This window comes from Pyrgilauda ruficollis, unplaced genomic scaffold (genome assembly GCF_017590135.1).
Source record: "Pyrgilauda ruficollis isolate IOZ18807 unplaced genomic scaffold, ASM1759013v1 scaffold25, whole genome shotgun sequence".
NCBI lineage: Eukaryota > Metazoa > Chordata > Aves > Passeriformes > Passeridae > Pyrgilauda > Pyrgilauda ruficollis.
In genome coordinates this window covers 364100-380964 of record NW_024523822.1, presented here as the reverse complement: position 1 = coordinate 380964, position 16865 = coordinate 364100, and the positions used below count along the sequence as shown (strand labels likewise).

At 39.8% G+C, this 16865-nt stretch overlaps 1 protein-coding gene across 3 annotated transcripts in view; it reads right to left on the bottom strand.

Moving 5' to 3' along the window:
• The window catches only part of JMY (junction mediating and regulatory protein, p53 cofactor), a 64382-nt gene extending 47989 nt beyond the window's left edge, over positions 1–16393 (bottom strand). For all 3 annotated transcript variants that reach the window (XM_041470613.1, XM_041470614.1, XM_041470615.1), the window contains exon 1: positions 15403–16393. In XM_041470613.1, the coding sequence (XP_041326547.1) occupies positions 15403–16242 (840 nt within the window). In that variant the 5' untranslated portion in view covers positions 16243–16393. The remainder of the gene's footprint in view (positions 1–15402) is intronic.
• Positions 16394–16865: the final 472 nt, after the last annotated feature.

Sequence of the window (16865 nt, the reverse complement as noted above, 5' to 3'; positions counted from 1 at the left end):
GAGCAAAATCAGAAATCCCTCTGCAGTCCCAAAGCTGTAATTAATCTTCCATCAAGCTACTAAATCTTTCTTCTCAAGCCATCCATTGCAAAAAGGAGCAATTCTACCAGTACATGACAATTTCCTTTTAGTTGCTTAGGCTATTAGTATCTTACTATTTAAGAGACTATTTAAGGCTATTTATTTTTTAATAAATTTACACCTCTGTTTCATTGTGAAACACTACTACTATACTAGAACACAAATTCTAGAGGGCAACAAAAAATGACAACTCAAGAAAATGTAATCATTTCAATATCATTTAAAGGGGAATCTTAGGTACATTTATTCCATGGACAGAACAATACAGTGGAGGGGCTTTTTCTTTATTCACAGACCATTCTTAAGGCCTATTTAGTCACTCTGGTGTTTTGGTACATTGCCACAACGTTGCATAAACTGGGATGAAAGCTCCAAGAAATAGACAACTAATCCAATTTTATGACTATCAGAATAGTACAAAGATATCTTAAGGACACTAGAAACTAGCAGCTACTTATAACTAGTTGGCTGTTCAGAAAAAATCATGTCTATCACTGAAAATAGCAGGGATAAAATAATGAATTATCAATACATTCCTGTGCATACAAAAGGTAAGTAAATGAGTCTAACTTCACGGTCTTGCCTGTGTTAGTCTGCTGCTGGGGTTACCCAAAACCTAAATAATATCCTAATTCTCAACTCCTTCAAAACTACCAAACCTTCAATAAAAAAACCCAAACACAGAAGTAAAGGCAGGTTATTCATAACCAATTAATATAGAATTATATATATATTTATTCTTTAACTATTAACACAAGGTAAGCTTCCATTCTTCACCCCTAAGGCAACGATGCAAGCAGAATCCTGTTACTAATGAGGGTCTTCTTGAATTAAAATGGTAACAAAATTTCATCTATTCTGCAGTTCCAAAAAAAAGATGTAACAAAACAAGAAAAAATACTTAAGAAACAAAGATTCATCTTATTTGGTTTAATGCAAAGATCAATGATCTATTCAACAAGGGTATTCTTCAATTCCTCAAAACAGATAAGAAAGTAATCAGCCTGAGAGTACTTGTTATATACAGCCTCATTACACCCATCCATCTATTCACACCCCGTTTTCACAAAAAACATTAACCTTGGACATAAAGGTTGAATATTGTGTTCAGCTTTGGGACCCTCACTACAAGAAGAGCACTAAGGTGCCTTTCATGGAACTGGTGAATTGTCTAAAGAATAAGTTTTACAAGATTAGCCTAAATAAATCAAAATATCTGACTCCTTCTGGTTAAAAATAGCTGCTTGCCCTACCAGTTACCAAGGAAGCAGGAAGCAGAAAAACTATAGTGTCCCATTGCAATGTGTGCTTCCCCAAGAGAAGAGAGGAGGGAAAGACCTACAAAAAACTAAATGGTACAGCACTTCTCAAAGCAGTACAGTAGCTTACTTAAAACCCACTTGAAAAGGTGTATTTAAATAAATATCTAATCTTCACCAAGATGAGTAAGTAGATCAGCTTCTAGGGAAAGTCACCTGAACGATATGAACTAACTATAAAAGTCAACTCTAAATTTTAATAAACAAAGGGAAAAAAGTTGGTATAGCTAACACGGCACGTGGAAATACCATTGCCAACCCTCTTCCCTAAACTTGCCTAACGCAAATATAGAGTTTGTCTTATTGGTGACTGGTTTTTTAACTGATTTTTTTTTTTTTTTTTTTAGCCGTGTGGGGATCCATCCCTTCTTCCAAGCAACAAGAGTCAGTACAAGAGGAAATAACCTCAAAATGTGCCAGGTTTAGATTGGACAGTAGAAGAATTTTTTCACAGAAAGAACTATCAAGCACTGAAACAGGCTGTGCAGCAAAGTCGCTCAGTCATCATCCTGGCAGGTATTTAAAAGATGTGCAGATGTAGCACTTAGGGGCATGGTTTAGTGGTGGGCTTGGCAGTGCCACATTAATGGTTGGACCTGATGATTTTAAAGGTCTTCTCTGACCTAAATGATCCTATATAAGTGGTTTAAAGGAATACAGAACTATTCTCTCTTCACACTTTGGAACTGGAGCGCGTACCAACCACCAAGGCTTCAACAAGCCAGAGTGGTATGAACAGAAGACCAACACCTTTGATTCTACTTCTATACAGAGGTTTTTAACCCAGATGAAGAGACCAGGTGTTTCACTGCCACTAGTCTGGAAGGGGCACTGACACAGGAAACAGATGGTGTAAAATTGGCTGCACAGAGCACCTCGCATTATAACACAGTCTGATGGAGCTTTCCTGCTCCAGATCAAAGCAAGCTGAAGCATTTTATTTAGCTGGCTGCCATCCAGACAGTATTCAGACTACTAGATACCTGGATGCTGGGACTAGCACAGAATTAATGTCATAATGAAAATCACACCCTCCACAGACCTACACGTAGTTTGATTCTGTATGCTCCCATTTTCACATGGGCAGTACTAAATCAGTACCTAGCCAAGTGTCTAGACCAACCCAGAACATTAAAGCCAGGCAGTTTTCAAGGTGTTGGCATAAAACACATTAACAATTTTCGTGGCATGTTTTATGCCCCAGTGAACACTAGTTCTCAGCACAGACATTCTGTGTCACTGCTCATTTACTTCAATAGTCTCAGTATGAATTTTTGACTTTCACAATTTTTTAATTACATTATTTAAACAAGTGGGTGGAGGAGAGTAGAGTAACATCCTGTACAGGCCTGACTAGCTCTATACCCATTGAATGCTGCATTTATTTTAAGAATCATGTTTCACAGATGTTACATTGTTCACAACTAAATGAATCCATATATTTTAGGCAACTATTATGCAGATACACTCTAACCAGCAGGAAACACTTTAAAAAAATAATTTAACAGCACACATATTTAACACCAAGATATATATATATAACAAAGATTTTTTTCTGTATTTTTTTATTTTGTTCAAAAATCTTTACAAGCATTACAACAGACAGTGTAATTATGTGCAGGTTAACCTCAGCCAAGCACATAATCCAAAGTTTAATTTAATCACAGAAGAGTCAAGTCTTACATTTCCTTTGCTAACACTCCCAAAACTTTCCCTGTTACTCCTATTTTTTTGGCGTATTTTATAAAAACATTGCAATATGACACATAACAATTTTTAGATAAAATCAGTCAAAAAGATATTTTTTCAGTATCTTCTTCAATTCCTTCGTACTTCAGAAATAACTACAGAACATCCTATTTTTCTACGAATTTAGGTTGTCAGAAGCCTGACAGTATTACCTGCCATTTCCAATAAGAGTTCTAAAGGTTCAAATTGAAGCATATTCAGTTTCACAGGTAGAACTATGGATAGCTGTCGTTAGAGAGAAGTACAGTACTGCAGACAGTAGTTTTAGATACTGCATCCTTTGTCCAGAGAACAGAATTCCTAAGAGTAAAATACTCAACCCTCTTGATGATTCACTGGCAATAGTCAGCAACGACATTCAGACAATGAGTTATAAAGAAGTAAAGCTAGAGAATACGTAAAATTTGTATGCAAAATTTTAGCAACTGAACTTAGAAGGCAATTTTTTTTTTTTTTTTGCATCAGAACATGCTTAGAACTGTTTCTCTTTAACCAAACAAAAGAAACCCTCATTAAAAGCAAATATACTCCTACATGTCCTGACAATAAGCAGAAGTCACAATTACATAAAATCTTCACTACAGGCAAACTGCTTTTCTCACTCTTACAAACATCACAGTTAAGAGATTAAGACGTGCCAGGATATCCAGCTGTTCGCATGATAGCATTGCCATCAATAAGCCTTACCTTTGATGTAAAAAAAGATCAGTTGCATTATTGTAGCAGTAACAGACTCTCCCACACAGATCTAAAGTATATTTCACTGCTAGGGCAGAAATTACCCAAGAGAACACAAAACCTAGATAGAGAGGGAGTATGTCATAAATAAATTAGTTAATACTGACTAGCATGGGAAGTGCTGGATCCAGCGCTACATCTGTCTAACCTCCTAAGATTTAAAAAAGATAAAAACAAGTGAATTCCACAGTAACTTATTTGGAAACAACACAGCAACTGACCACCTACTGAGTGCACAAAAAGTGTCCATTTTTTTTCAAAGAGGCTTCTGAAGACAGTATGCTGATGCACTGCCAAGGTTACTGTCTGGATTTGGGTAGTTTTTAAACAGCTGTTTAAAGAAGAGCTGAGCTAATTCAACTAATTAAACTAAAAGCACAGATAAAACATACATAGCAAACAAGTTCAAAGTTCACATGCATTCAAAAAAATGGAACAGCAAACAAGAAACCCAACAAAGATATTGGAAAGCAAAACATGGGGTGTTTAAAACAAGAAATTAAGAATACTTGCATAAGATGTGTCATCTAGACCTCTGAAGAGCTGCTAACACAAAATGAACCACATCATTCCTCTTTAAACACTACTTAAAACAGTCCTTTACTTGTACACAGTGAGCCTAGAACCTCAGTACATGTGTGCAGAGATGTTCTGGGTGGGTGGAAAAAGTTTTGTACTGGGGGACTACAGAAGTGGCATCTGTGAGAAGATGTCAGAAGCATTCCCCATGTTCAACAAGAGCTAAAGCCAGTGAGCTCCAAGATAGACCCACCACTCGCCCAGGCCAAATCCATCAGCAACCACAACAGCACCTCTGGGATAACGCATTGGGGAAAGAGTGCTGCCACAACAACTGCAGCCCAAGAGAGGAGGAAGAACAGGTGAGAGGAACAACTTTGCACACACCAAGGTCAGTGAAGACATATCTGGGGGAGGCTCTCCAAGCACCTGTGTAGAGATATCCTTGCAGCCTGTGGAAGACCCCACACTGGAGCAGATGGATGGGCCCTGAAGTAAAACGCCATTTCACAGAGAGACCATGCTGGAGCAGGCTCCTGGCAACCTGTGGCTGCACAGACAAGGGACCCCACACTGGAGAAGTTTTCTGACAGCATCCCTATGATCTCATGGAAGACAGACACCGGAGAACTTGGTTTCATAGGGACTGCACTCACTGAAATGGACTTACACTGCTGAAGTCCATGGAGGTCTGTCTCCTGTGGGTAGCTCCCCATCTTAGAGCAGGGGGAAAACATTAAGAGGAAGGAGTGGTAAAGAACATACATGATGAACTGACCACAACCCTCCTCCTATGTTATCCAGTGAGAAGAGGTAGAGAAATCCAGAGAGGAGGAAGTAGGGAACTTGAGCCCAGTAGGGAAGATGAAGGGAGGGGTGGTGCAAAGATGTTTTACGATTTGATTTTATTTTTCACTATCAAACTCTGATTTATCAGCAATTGATTAAATTAATTTCCCCAAGCTGATTCTGTTTGCCTGTGACAGTAACTGGTGAGTGATCTCTTCTTATCCTTACCTCAACCCATGAGCCACATCATTTTCTCGCCCGACCCAGCTGAGGAGGAGAGTCATAGAGCGGCTCTGGTGGCCATCTGATGTACGACATCTACCCACTGCAAGAGCACACCCCAGAAGTTTATGACTAGCACAGATTGCTTGGCCACTTTTCACTCCTATCAGTGATCCTCACTTACACACAGGTTAACAGCTCCTGGACAGTAATGATTATCTTTGTCTAGTTCTTTTACACTGCCTACCAAAACGCACCTCATTTCACCATATCACCCGTAATACAACTCCACAGATAAAGAAAAGAACTGAACTGAGTAAGAAAAACTGAAGTAGTAATTTAATGCAGCCAAGTGAGCCAAAACATTACTTCCATGTATGCATCACTACTGAACAATGCAACTTCTCTCCTCCCACATGGAATTCTAAATAGAAATCTCAGCAGAACTCTATGTACATATATAACTTGTTCACAAGGCTCAGGCATAAAGCTCTCAGCTCTGACAACAATGTATGGCAAATGATCTCTTCTGAAAGCTCAAGAGGGAAATGCCAACAACTAAAAACTATGCATCTCCTTCTCTGTAAACAACACAAGCATGTAACACCACGTGGGGTGCGCTTTTCTAACCTGGTACTAGCCTGGTCACCTTACCTTACTGTGTGATGTGGCTGTACAACTCCTTAGTCAGACTGCCATGTCAAATGAGTCTATAAACACCAGGTATTAGTTTGAATTTAGCATACTACTTGGATAGCCACAGATGAGCTACAGAAATCATAGCAAACAAGGGCTAACTGCATGGGAGCACTCATCATACAGGAGTGCTTGGTTTTGCTTTTCCTGTTAGTAACACAGAAATAGGTATTTACATTGTAACATAATTTCATGAATGAAATAGATCTGTTTAGATCTGTATTTCAGAGTTATTATGGTATTTTGGGACTCATTTCCTTTGAAAAGGGGAAAAATAATTAAAAGTCAAAATCAATAATGAATCACTCGTTGGTTGGAACATGGTAACTCTGAACAAAAAGACTTCTAGGCAACACCTCACCCTGAAGGCTTGGCAAAGACCTTACTTTACACATATCCTAATGAGTTCTAAGTGGTTTTTTTTCCTGCAGGTCAGAAGACTGAGAACATACATTATGTAAGTGTTCAGGCTGTGCCGTAAAATACTTTAACTTTTGGTCCACAGATTGCATTCTTCTATCCTTCTGAACTACGCTGTTAGTCAGCAGAATATACTCAAGAGCACAAAAACTGACAACTATCTAAACAAACTAATATGTGCACAGAACAAACACATTTAGTTAGCAGGTATTATAGTGCTAGTCTTAAAACCTTTCACATAAGATTTGCCGTGCCAGAACACAGGCCTACCAAATACTCACCTGCAATAAAGAGCAAATGATCTTTCATGAAAACAAAGAACATTTGATGGGAAGAAATAAAATTAAAAAGGTAAAATCAATTTCACTGTGAAGTCAGCTCATGGGAATTAGTTCAGCAGCACTGAATTAGTACTCTTAGCAGTTTTACAGTGCATTTGGCATGGTAGCGAATAATTCTCAAATGTCTACTAAGTCTACTGTTAGACTTTTAAAAATCTAATTCAAAGCAGGAAAAGCATTATGACAATACCAGATTCTAAGTATTTGTGAAGGTGAATTTACTTTTTAAAGCTGACCCAACAGCTTGCTCCCATCAAGAGAAGATTCCACTTCCCATACCCTCTTGCCTCTCTTCCTCCCAGTCTACTCCAGTTCCATGTTCCTTCTGCTCTCAGGTGCCCTCTTCTCCACTTTACTGGCTTTAGTATTTCTCAGATCCTTCAACAAACAAACTCAGCGTCTGGCAAAAAACTACTTTGTGGTCTCTCAAGGAGTAATTTACTGAGGAATCAGCATACTGAAAGGACAGAGAAGCAGAACAGGAAGGAACACAAAGCTGACGTGGGGGAGGACAGAAAGCGATAGCATCCCCCGCTGTCAACACCACTAGCAAGCTGATGATCCAGTTCTTCAGCTCCCTTCAACAACATGGCTGATGAACCACCTTTAAGTCCAGGTGACAGATGAGAGGTAATTCAAATAGCCCTCTGTGAATTCTTTCAATGCGGGTAGAGTTTAGCCTCTATGGCACCTTATACAACAGTGCAATAACGGAAAACAAGCCTAATGGAAACAGCATTTTGCATACTTAAATGCAAATTTTTAAAGCTTCCAAGCTCAAATAATAGGGATTTTATTTAAAAGTTGAATAAGTCCAAAAAAAATTCCAGTACAAAGAACATATTTACAGTCCACTATTAAGAACAAAAGGCTAAATAAGATACCAAGAAAATCCTTAGATCCCATATCATGCACATGTTTCTTCCTACCTTAACAGCAAATACAGTAAATTACAAGCTACTAAATCACTTTCACAACAGAATAGTATTCCAGGCTATTAGCACCAGGGGAACACAGATTTATATTCTGTGGTGCTAATTGTTTGAGTTGGTTTTATTACTGTTCTTATGGAGAAATGAATGGGAAAGGATACTCAGTTTAAATGTTAAAGGGAAATAAAATCCATGTGTGATAAAGCAGCATGATAAAACACATTTGAAATTAAACATATCATTTACCTATTCATCCAACTCCTCCAGAAGACCTCCAATATTGCAAGTAGTTTGGGATTTTTTAACCTCCTCCCATATATGAATTTTTTAATGAATTATACTACTCTAAAGTGACAAAATTATACAATTTAAAATTTGGACATCTGATGATCATGAACAAGTAACACATTACTGAAGGCTAAAGAATTTGGGATCTGAAGCCACAGGGCTATTTATACTGCAGAAAAATTACAAGCTTAGAAACTTCTAGAACTAATCTACAGACTTTGCCCCTCAAAAGTTTCATAACTTAATTAATACATTCATATCTTTTTTGTTTCTTTTTTTCTTCATTTTTTAGATTTCCTCTCAACAGATATAAAACACAGTGTTTTTTAAAGTTCAGGTTTCCTTAAAAAAAAAAAAAAAAAAAACTAATCAAAACTTGTTCTATTTTAAGCATAGGTTCCAGCTAGAAAACACAGTAAGGTTCTTCTAACATAATAATCTATGATTCTAAATTATTGAAAATCTTTTACAACATCCTTTCCCTAAAGTAGCTCAAACAAGTCATGATGCAATACTGTTATGTGAAAAGTTGTGCTCCTATTAATTTCAGATGACCCACATAAATTGTCTGCAAGTCACCACAAACAAATGCTAATTGATTATGTAAATAACATTTTTCAGAGAAAAAAACCCCAAACCCATCCAGTTCCCTCACAATAATATCACAGCATTTTTCCAAAAGAAGGTCAGAACCAGTTGCCGTAAATACATTTTGGAAAATACTGTAACAGTAGATAATTAAAAATTTGGGTGATTTTATGTATTTAAGAAAAGTACTCAAAGTCCTTTAAAAAAAATTTAAGTGTTTGCTGAATGACTGGAATTATTTTGTAAGACCTTTCCAGAAACAAATTCTTAACAAAAAAAGTCCAAGTGCTCAAATTTGTCTGAATGGGTAATGTTTGTAATTAGTAATCAAAAAAATTCACAGACATACATTTGATATTCCTACAAAAATACCACACCCAGAAAAGAATAGATAGAAAAGGAACCCAGAGATAAGGTCTTACCACTGAAAGGTTTTGAACTGAAAGCAGTATCTGCCAAAGGTTTTGTAACTGGTGAGCGGAGTCATGCCGATATATCACCCATGCTCTATTTACATCTACAGTGAAAGGCTGCAGATGATCATGTCCAAACCTGGCTTGTCGGGGAAGCTGTCTTCTCACCAAAACATATACATACACGTATTGACTAATTCACTCATGGTCTGTATCCTTAGAATACCATTTTCCATCCCCTCCTGTCCTATCTTCCTCCTCTCTCTACCATATTTCTAATGGCTACGTTTTCATCTCTTGCAAAAATAGTTTGGCAGATGTATCTTTAGCTGGACTGAGCCCTAACTTCCATCGAAGTTCTCTCCAGTAACAGCAATAGCATGGTGCATTGCAATACTATGTTTCTAATAATATTAATAAATGAATGTTAAAAGCACAGCCTCAAAAACAAAAAATGCAGTAATTTCCAAAAATTTCTGCATCTCAATGCCTTCTTTATATATGTAAATATTTGTGGTACCAATATTTACATATGTAAAGCACACTGTCGTACCTGACTATTTTTAAACAGTGTCTTGTCATGTTACAGAAACATAAAAAGATTAAACTATGACAGTGAATCTGCTTTCAAATGCAACATCTGCCTGGGTAATAACACTGTGTCAGCCAGAAAAGCAGGAAAAAAAATGTTAGTGGCTTAAGAAAGCAGTTTTAAACAGCATTTACTTGAAGGGAGGACATTCAATCAAAGAGAAAGAAAATAATGGTAGAAAAAAAGAGAAAAAATATACAAGACAAAGGTGCACAAGACAAAGAAAGTACAACCCAGTATCATCTCTAAAAGCTAAGAAATTAAGGAAGATGTGAATCTGAGTAGCACAATGGATTATAGAACACATATTACCTAGGTTGTTTGCACCTCTTCAAAATATTCTGTCATACGAAAATGCTGTAAATAGGTACCAACAACTTAAAGCAAAAAACGGGAAAATTTACATCTATGGAAAGAAGGGGAATATCAAATTAAATGATCTCAGCATCAGAGTACTCCCCCCAGTAATAGACATAAATGGCTCCCCAATCCCACTTTAGGCAGTTAAAAAGACCATACACTGCATTTCTTTTTTTTTTTTTTTCCCTCTTCCAGGTATTTGGATAATGAAATTAATTACAAGACTTGCAAGCTGCTGTCTTCAGTTTCTAAAAATTAAGTCCAGGCTTACTAATACTGCTATATTGTATAGAATGTACCTCTACTTTTCATCTAAGATTTAAATTCCGTCAAGAATGACGTAATTTTTGAAGTCGACGCCCTTTTCTTTGTGTACATGTAAGTTTCCCATGTTTTGAAGAAATGTACATTGTTTTAAGCACTCTGACTTCCGGGTACAACTGCAGTACTCATTGTCAACTTGCTCTAGCTGTCACCCAATACCAGCCAGAGCATTAATATCATGTAGGTGTCTCCAAAGAGCTTGGAGGCTACCTGCCAGTTCTACAGAGCATACCCTACAGCTGCTGACATATTTTGGTTAGTACAAACTTACAGTACTAGTTCAGCACTTAAACAGCTTATTTACAATGGATTTATAATCCAAACAGTGTCACTGGAAACTAGTGTTAATTCTACAAATAATAAATAGCAAAAAAAAGCATTCCAACAAAACTAGTTTGGACTTCCCAAATGCTCAGCATTAGTCTTAACTCTGCTCTCCTCATGTCAATAGGAAAAAAAATCCACAGTATCTTATTGTGATCCTCTGTGCTCCCAATGTTAAATTCAAACCAGTGTTCTCTTCCCTCCTGAAATACCTTATGTATCTTCTAAACTTAACTACTGCAGCTCATATACTATATTCAGTTATTCTTTCGTCTTGCATAGAAAGATGTTACAGTGGTTTTGATGGAAACACTACTGTTGCTAACATTTTTTCCATGTTACTGGAACACTGAATACTTTTTTGTCACGTTTTATATTTACTTTTGCATTATTTTTGATTCTGATGTTGAAACTCTCTTTAAATCTTATTGTGCCTAGATGCAGATCACTGAACAGCAACCAGTCACCTCACTTTTGGAAAACTTCCACTTTTGTTTTAAGTGCCCCACTACCTACCATACAAACATTTATTTTAGAACTGAATGCATACAGCCAAAAACAATAATAAAATTCTTCTAGTTACTGAGACAACCCTGAATATCATTGATTACTAAAATATTAGAACAGCTTCGAAAAACCAAAATGTTATTGGATATTATACATACCTTTTTTAATATAAACAGAAATGAGTGACAATATGGAAGAAATACACATTGGAAAGTAACAAATGTGAAATTCCATGATATATAACTGAACCAATTCCTTGCCATTTCCTCTAATTTGACAAGCATATTTCATTCATTCAAAACAAAAACAAAAACAAAACAAAACAAAAACAAAAAAAAAAAAAAAAAAAAAAAAAAAAAAAAAAAAAAAAAAAAAAAAAAAAAAAAAAAAAAAAAAAAAAAAAAAAAAAAAAAAAAACTTGCCTACTAAACATGCAAAGTAATTTAGAAAAAAAAATTATCTGATTATGAAGAAAATAAAGTGACCATATAGCTTTCCATCAAAAACTGCTATGTTTTCTTCTCATAAAAGTTGCTATTGTAACAAAATAGATTTGTTTTTCCTTAGCCTTTCTAGTTCTTTGAATCAAAAGAAAATTGAACCAAGCAGGATTATTCTCATGCTTAGCAAATACATCACCATACAGGAGATAGAGATTATAAATAGCATAGGTCCTCACTTTCACAGCAGTCTAAAGTCAGCCACTAAAGAGAAGATGCTTTCAGAATTACTTCAGAATTTAACCAGGCACTTACAAGTGTTTGAACTTGCACATTAAAAAAAAGCTTTTAAAGAAGACACACAGAGCAGGGATACAAAACAGTCTTTGTCTACCTGCAAACACTGGAATTCATAGATTTAATAAAGCAAAAAGAAAACCAAAGCAAGCTTCTGACTAGTTTTATACTGGGCACTCAAGATCCTATAGACTATCACCCACCAAATTTCACCCAACCAGGGCTGTAGACCAAATTTCGGTCCACTAAGAGCTGTATGGAACAGGAACATTCCCAGGAGCTGACACGGCCAAGATGCTGAAGTAGACATGTAACATACAGAGAGACTTCCCAAACTGTCAACTTGTTACGCAAGAGCACACAATGAAATGTGTTTGGGGCACGACTAAGCCACCCATCCCTCTTGATCACAGTTTACACTAACATCATTTTTTATTCAGGAAAACATGATTGTCTTCACCCTTTTGAAAACACAGAATGGGCAAAGACATACAGCACCATGACTGATATTACTAAACTCACAGAAATTTACAAACATCTACACTTAGCCTAGGAAAACCTCTGTGTAGGAAGAACATAAACAGGCAACTGGCAGGACCAAGAGTACAAACATTTTCTGCCTTCCTGACACAAAGTATAGTATTTTGGAAATACTGCCCAGGAAGCTGGAATCCCAGAAAAGGATTCAAAGGTATACTCTCTGTTGAAATAACACCTTTTTATCTTTTAACTGAGTGCCTGAAGATTTTTTTCAACAGGTATAAACTTAATGAACAAGTTTTTGTTTTAAATAAATTCCTCAACTATTTCAAAATTAATAGTTTTATTTGAAAAAAAAAAAAAAAAAAAAGTGTTATTTCAAAACTGTAAATCAGGCAGAAGAAATGAATCCCAGGTCACACAGTTCCTCTACAACTATTTTACTTACTCATCTTGGATCTGTTTCTACTTGCAACATTCTTATGGTTTATTAAAGGCCTAAAATTTGGACTGAGATAAAAATTACTATTACAAAAAGCAACGATTATTAACTGCTGTGAAAATAAACTGGCTTGTGAGTAATTTATGGAAAGCAATGACTGTCCAAGCAGGGGATGCTAAAACAATGAACATGAGGTTTGGTTGCTCACTTAAGAATACAAATCAAGTGAAGCTGCAAGCATTTCTCAAGTAATAGTCTAACTGCACAGAGGAATTTGTCCTAGGAAATATGAGATATATCAAATAACTATAAACTACAGAGGCACATTTTAAGATGTTATGTCAAGGTCTTGGGAGTTGCACAATTTTACATTAATGAAGACCCTTCACATTCTCTCCTAGATACCATCCTGTTTACCAATGCTTCTCAATTACTTCCTCTTTTCCCAAAAAATTCTTGTAAGAGACAAAATTGTATTAAATTCCTTGGACCCAACATTCCTGCTATCAGCTGACAGAATTCCAGCACAGATGGAAAAGTAAAATGTGAGATAAAACAGGCATTCAGTAGGTTTTCTTTAAAGTACAAAAATCTTTACTTTGGAAATACCAAGCAGTGCCCACCATCCACTGCTTCATTTGCTTAAAATTGCAATGATGAAGAGCATCAGTATTTGCTTAAAGAAAGACATTTCCTGTAGACCAAGTAAACCCCTAACAGGTAAGGAAAAGAGAAACCTGAGAGCCAAGAGGGAAAGAGCAGGTCATTCCGTTGGTTTCTTTTCTAAAACATGAACTACCCTTAATTAAAGAAAGATCGACTTACACAACTGACAGAAGTACAGCTGTATTGACTTCAGGTACACTACCGGACTGGTTATCATGGGAAAGGAGGGTTGTACAGTAGTCAAATACATACACAGGCTCTGCCATTTTGTCTTCACCAAATTATGTAGCTTAGGGAACCAATTTGCTTTTGCCAGTAGTACTGGCAAAATAGAAACTGAGATTCTCCAAGAAACAAATGGTTCTTGCTCAGTAATTCTTAACTAGTATTTCCTCAAAAACACCACAACCCTCGAGTTAGGTATCCAGCTCCCAAATTCCATGTGTTTAACACGGAATTCTCTTATCCTGCACAGCTTCTTGTAAAAACTGCTGAATTGAAGACTAAACCTAATTTAAGCATATGCTTCCAAACATTCATGCAGTTTAAAAAACCAGTGAAAGACGGTATGTTTTCACAGTATCTGGACTAAAACCACTGCTGAATTTTATCAAACTAATTACCAACTGTACACCAAATAACAAGATTTAATACAGTCCTTTAAATAGACATGAAAAAAAAAAAAAGAAAAATCAAAATTATATACCCTAACACAACAGTCTTGAAATAAACTACCTGGCAATGCTATACTTGGATGTTCTTACTGTGATTACATCATGGATACTACAATTTTCTCATACTCTGTAACTCCAGTCACAAAGGAAAAGCTTGGCATGAATTCTATGGACTCAAAACTATGCCATCAGAGAGCAAGAAGATATGCTCACACTCCATCAAGGAAAAAACAATCACCACCACACATTTTGTAAAAGAATATTGGTAGGATATATACGGGTAGCTGAAGCAACTGAACTTGACCTACATCCATGACAGAATTAAGATGATGCTTGTAAAAATAAAGCACAGAGTAACCTGACTCATACTCATAGTCACACCTTCATAGATCCGGGTACATTCTGGACCAAGGCCACTGAAGCACCAAAACAACTGTAAAATTCTCATTTTATACCTGTGAAATAAAAATCTGGGTCCTCATACAACTCAGTCCATGAAGACCAAGAAAGTAAAAATTCTCATACACTGATGCTAGAAGTCAGTTAGACAGGCATCTTCAACTACTCTGTCTAGAAGACTATACAGTTTAAGAAAGACACGAAGTGTCCTGAAACATCCAAGTCTTGACAGACAATATCAACAGCAACAAAGCAAATATCCACTAGGACCAGACAGCTTGCTTTTTTCTTTAAATTCCAACTCTAGGAACTTTTCAGCTAAACAAAAGTTGTGGTTACTCCTACTCCACTGGAAAACAATCTCACTATATAAATACCAGGTTCAGCACCACGGTATGAACCTGGAATTTCTTGGTCTCAAATGCCTAAACTGTACTATCAAAATAAACACCACATGTTGCTGCTCTCATTTAACAGAAAAAAATTCAGACCCCAACCACATCCTGGTGCAAGGCAATGCAAGAACAAAAATATGGGAGCGAGACCTTGCCAAATCCATCGGATATTTATTCACGAACATCTACATTTGATTGCACAGAAAAAAAAGCACTGAGCCACCCTCCGTTGAGTAGGGAAATCTGCACCTCCTTAAATCCTGGCTCTAGGGAATTCGGAAAGGTTAAGCCCCATTTTTCTCACTAAAGAACAGGACAGCAAGAACAAGAACGACTAAAAAAGATGGCACAGATTAAACTAAACGCGACACTGAAGTGGGAGCATCTGGACCACGCAGTAGCCTCACCTCCTGAATGCGCCTGCGGGCCCTCTGGAGCACCTCCTCGTACCCCTTCTGTCGCAGCTCACTCAGACTCTCGTAATACTCTTCGGGGTCGTCGGTCTCGGTGAAGAGCACCTGCGAAAGGATCTTCCAGCCACAGGTATCCAAGCTGTGAACCAAGTAAACTTGCAGATTGTAGCAGAGAGCGTCCATCTCTTGCTCGGATAGTTCCGGCGCTCCGAAAAGCACCGTCCACATGCCCGAGGGCTCCTCGGGGAAGGCAGGCAGGTAGGGCTCCAGCTCCGAGTTCACCGAGCACAGCTGCTGGTGCACGGCCCGCAAGTCTTGGAAGGAGAACAGGCCGGCCCAGCTGCACTCCTCCCCCGCCGGCTCCGCGTCGGGAGCGCCCAACTCGCTCGCCCGCGGCGGCGAGGGCGGCAGCGACAGCGCGGCGGCCACGTCCTCCTTCCCCAGCTCCAGCACTTCGATCTCCTCGACGGCACCTGCCGCCTCCGGGCCGCGCTGCGGCCTCCGGGCCGGGCTGCCCTTGGGGCGCAGCGGGCTCTTGGGCAGCGCCTCGGCCCGGGGATGGGCGCAGCCCCGGGGCGGCCCCGGGTCCCTGCGCACCGCGGGGCCGCCAGCCTTGGGGACGGCTCCGGTCTCGGGGCCGCCGCGGCGCAGCTCACGGGAGCCGCTGCGCTGGCGCTGCGCCGTGCGGTTGTGGCAGGTGATGGCGAACTTGCCCTCGATCTCGTTCCAGGCCACGATGAAGGCGAACTTGTGCTTCTCCCGCTCCTGGAAGGCGTGCGGCCTGACGGCCACCCAGTCGGCCTCCAGCGTCTCCTCCAGGGCGAAGGCGGACATGGCGCTGCGCGACTCCGCACACGGGCACACGCCGCCCGCCCTCCGCGCTCCCGTCCCGTCAGCTGCTCCGCAGCCCCGCACCGCCTTACCGCCCACCACCAGCCATCTTAGCGGCCGGGGTACAAGGGGGAGGGTGCGCTGCTTCCCTACCGGAGCGACGAGGGAGGAAGGGCGGACGGGAATCGCCTCCTCCCGCTCCCCGCGCGGGTTCCGCCGGTCACCAACCCGGACAATGCGCGGCGCCCCCGCGCAAGCACCGCGCGCGCGTCACGTGGGGCGGGATCTGTTTACAAGCGGCGGCGCTGCGGCAACTCCTCGCCGGCCCCGCCCCCCGCGCGGCCTGCGGCAGCCCCGCCCCCCGCGGCTCCTTCCCCCATTGGCGGAGGGAGGTGGGCGGAGTCTCGCGCCCCGGCCGCACAGCGGAGCCGCCACGCTCGCTCTCCCTCGGTGGGCGTGGCAGAGCGACGCCCCGCCCCCTCGCTCGGGACCCCAGCGCGGCCGTTGGGGCTCCCTGGCGCTGCGCAGTGCGGAGGGGCCGCTAGGGGGAGGTGCGGCGGGGGCTGTGTGGGGACGGTGCGGCGGGGGCTGTGTGGGGACGGTGCGGCGGGGGCTGTGTGGGGACG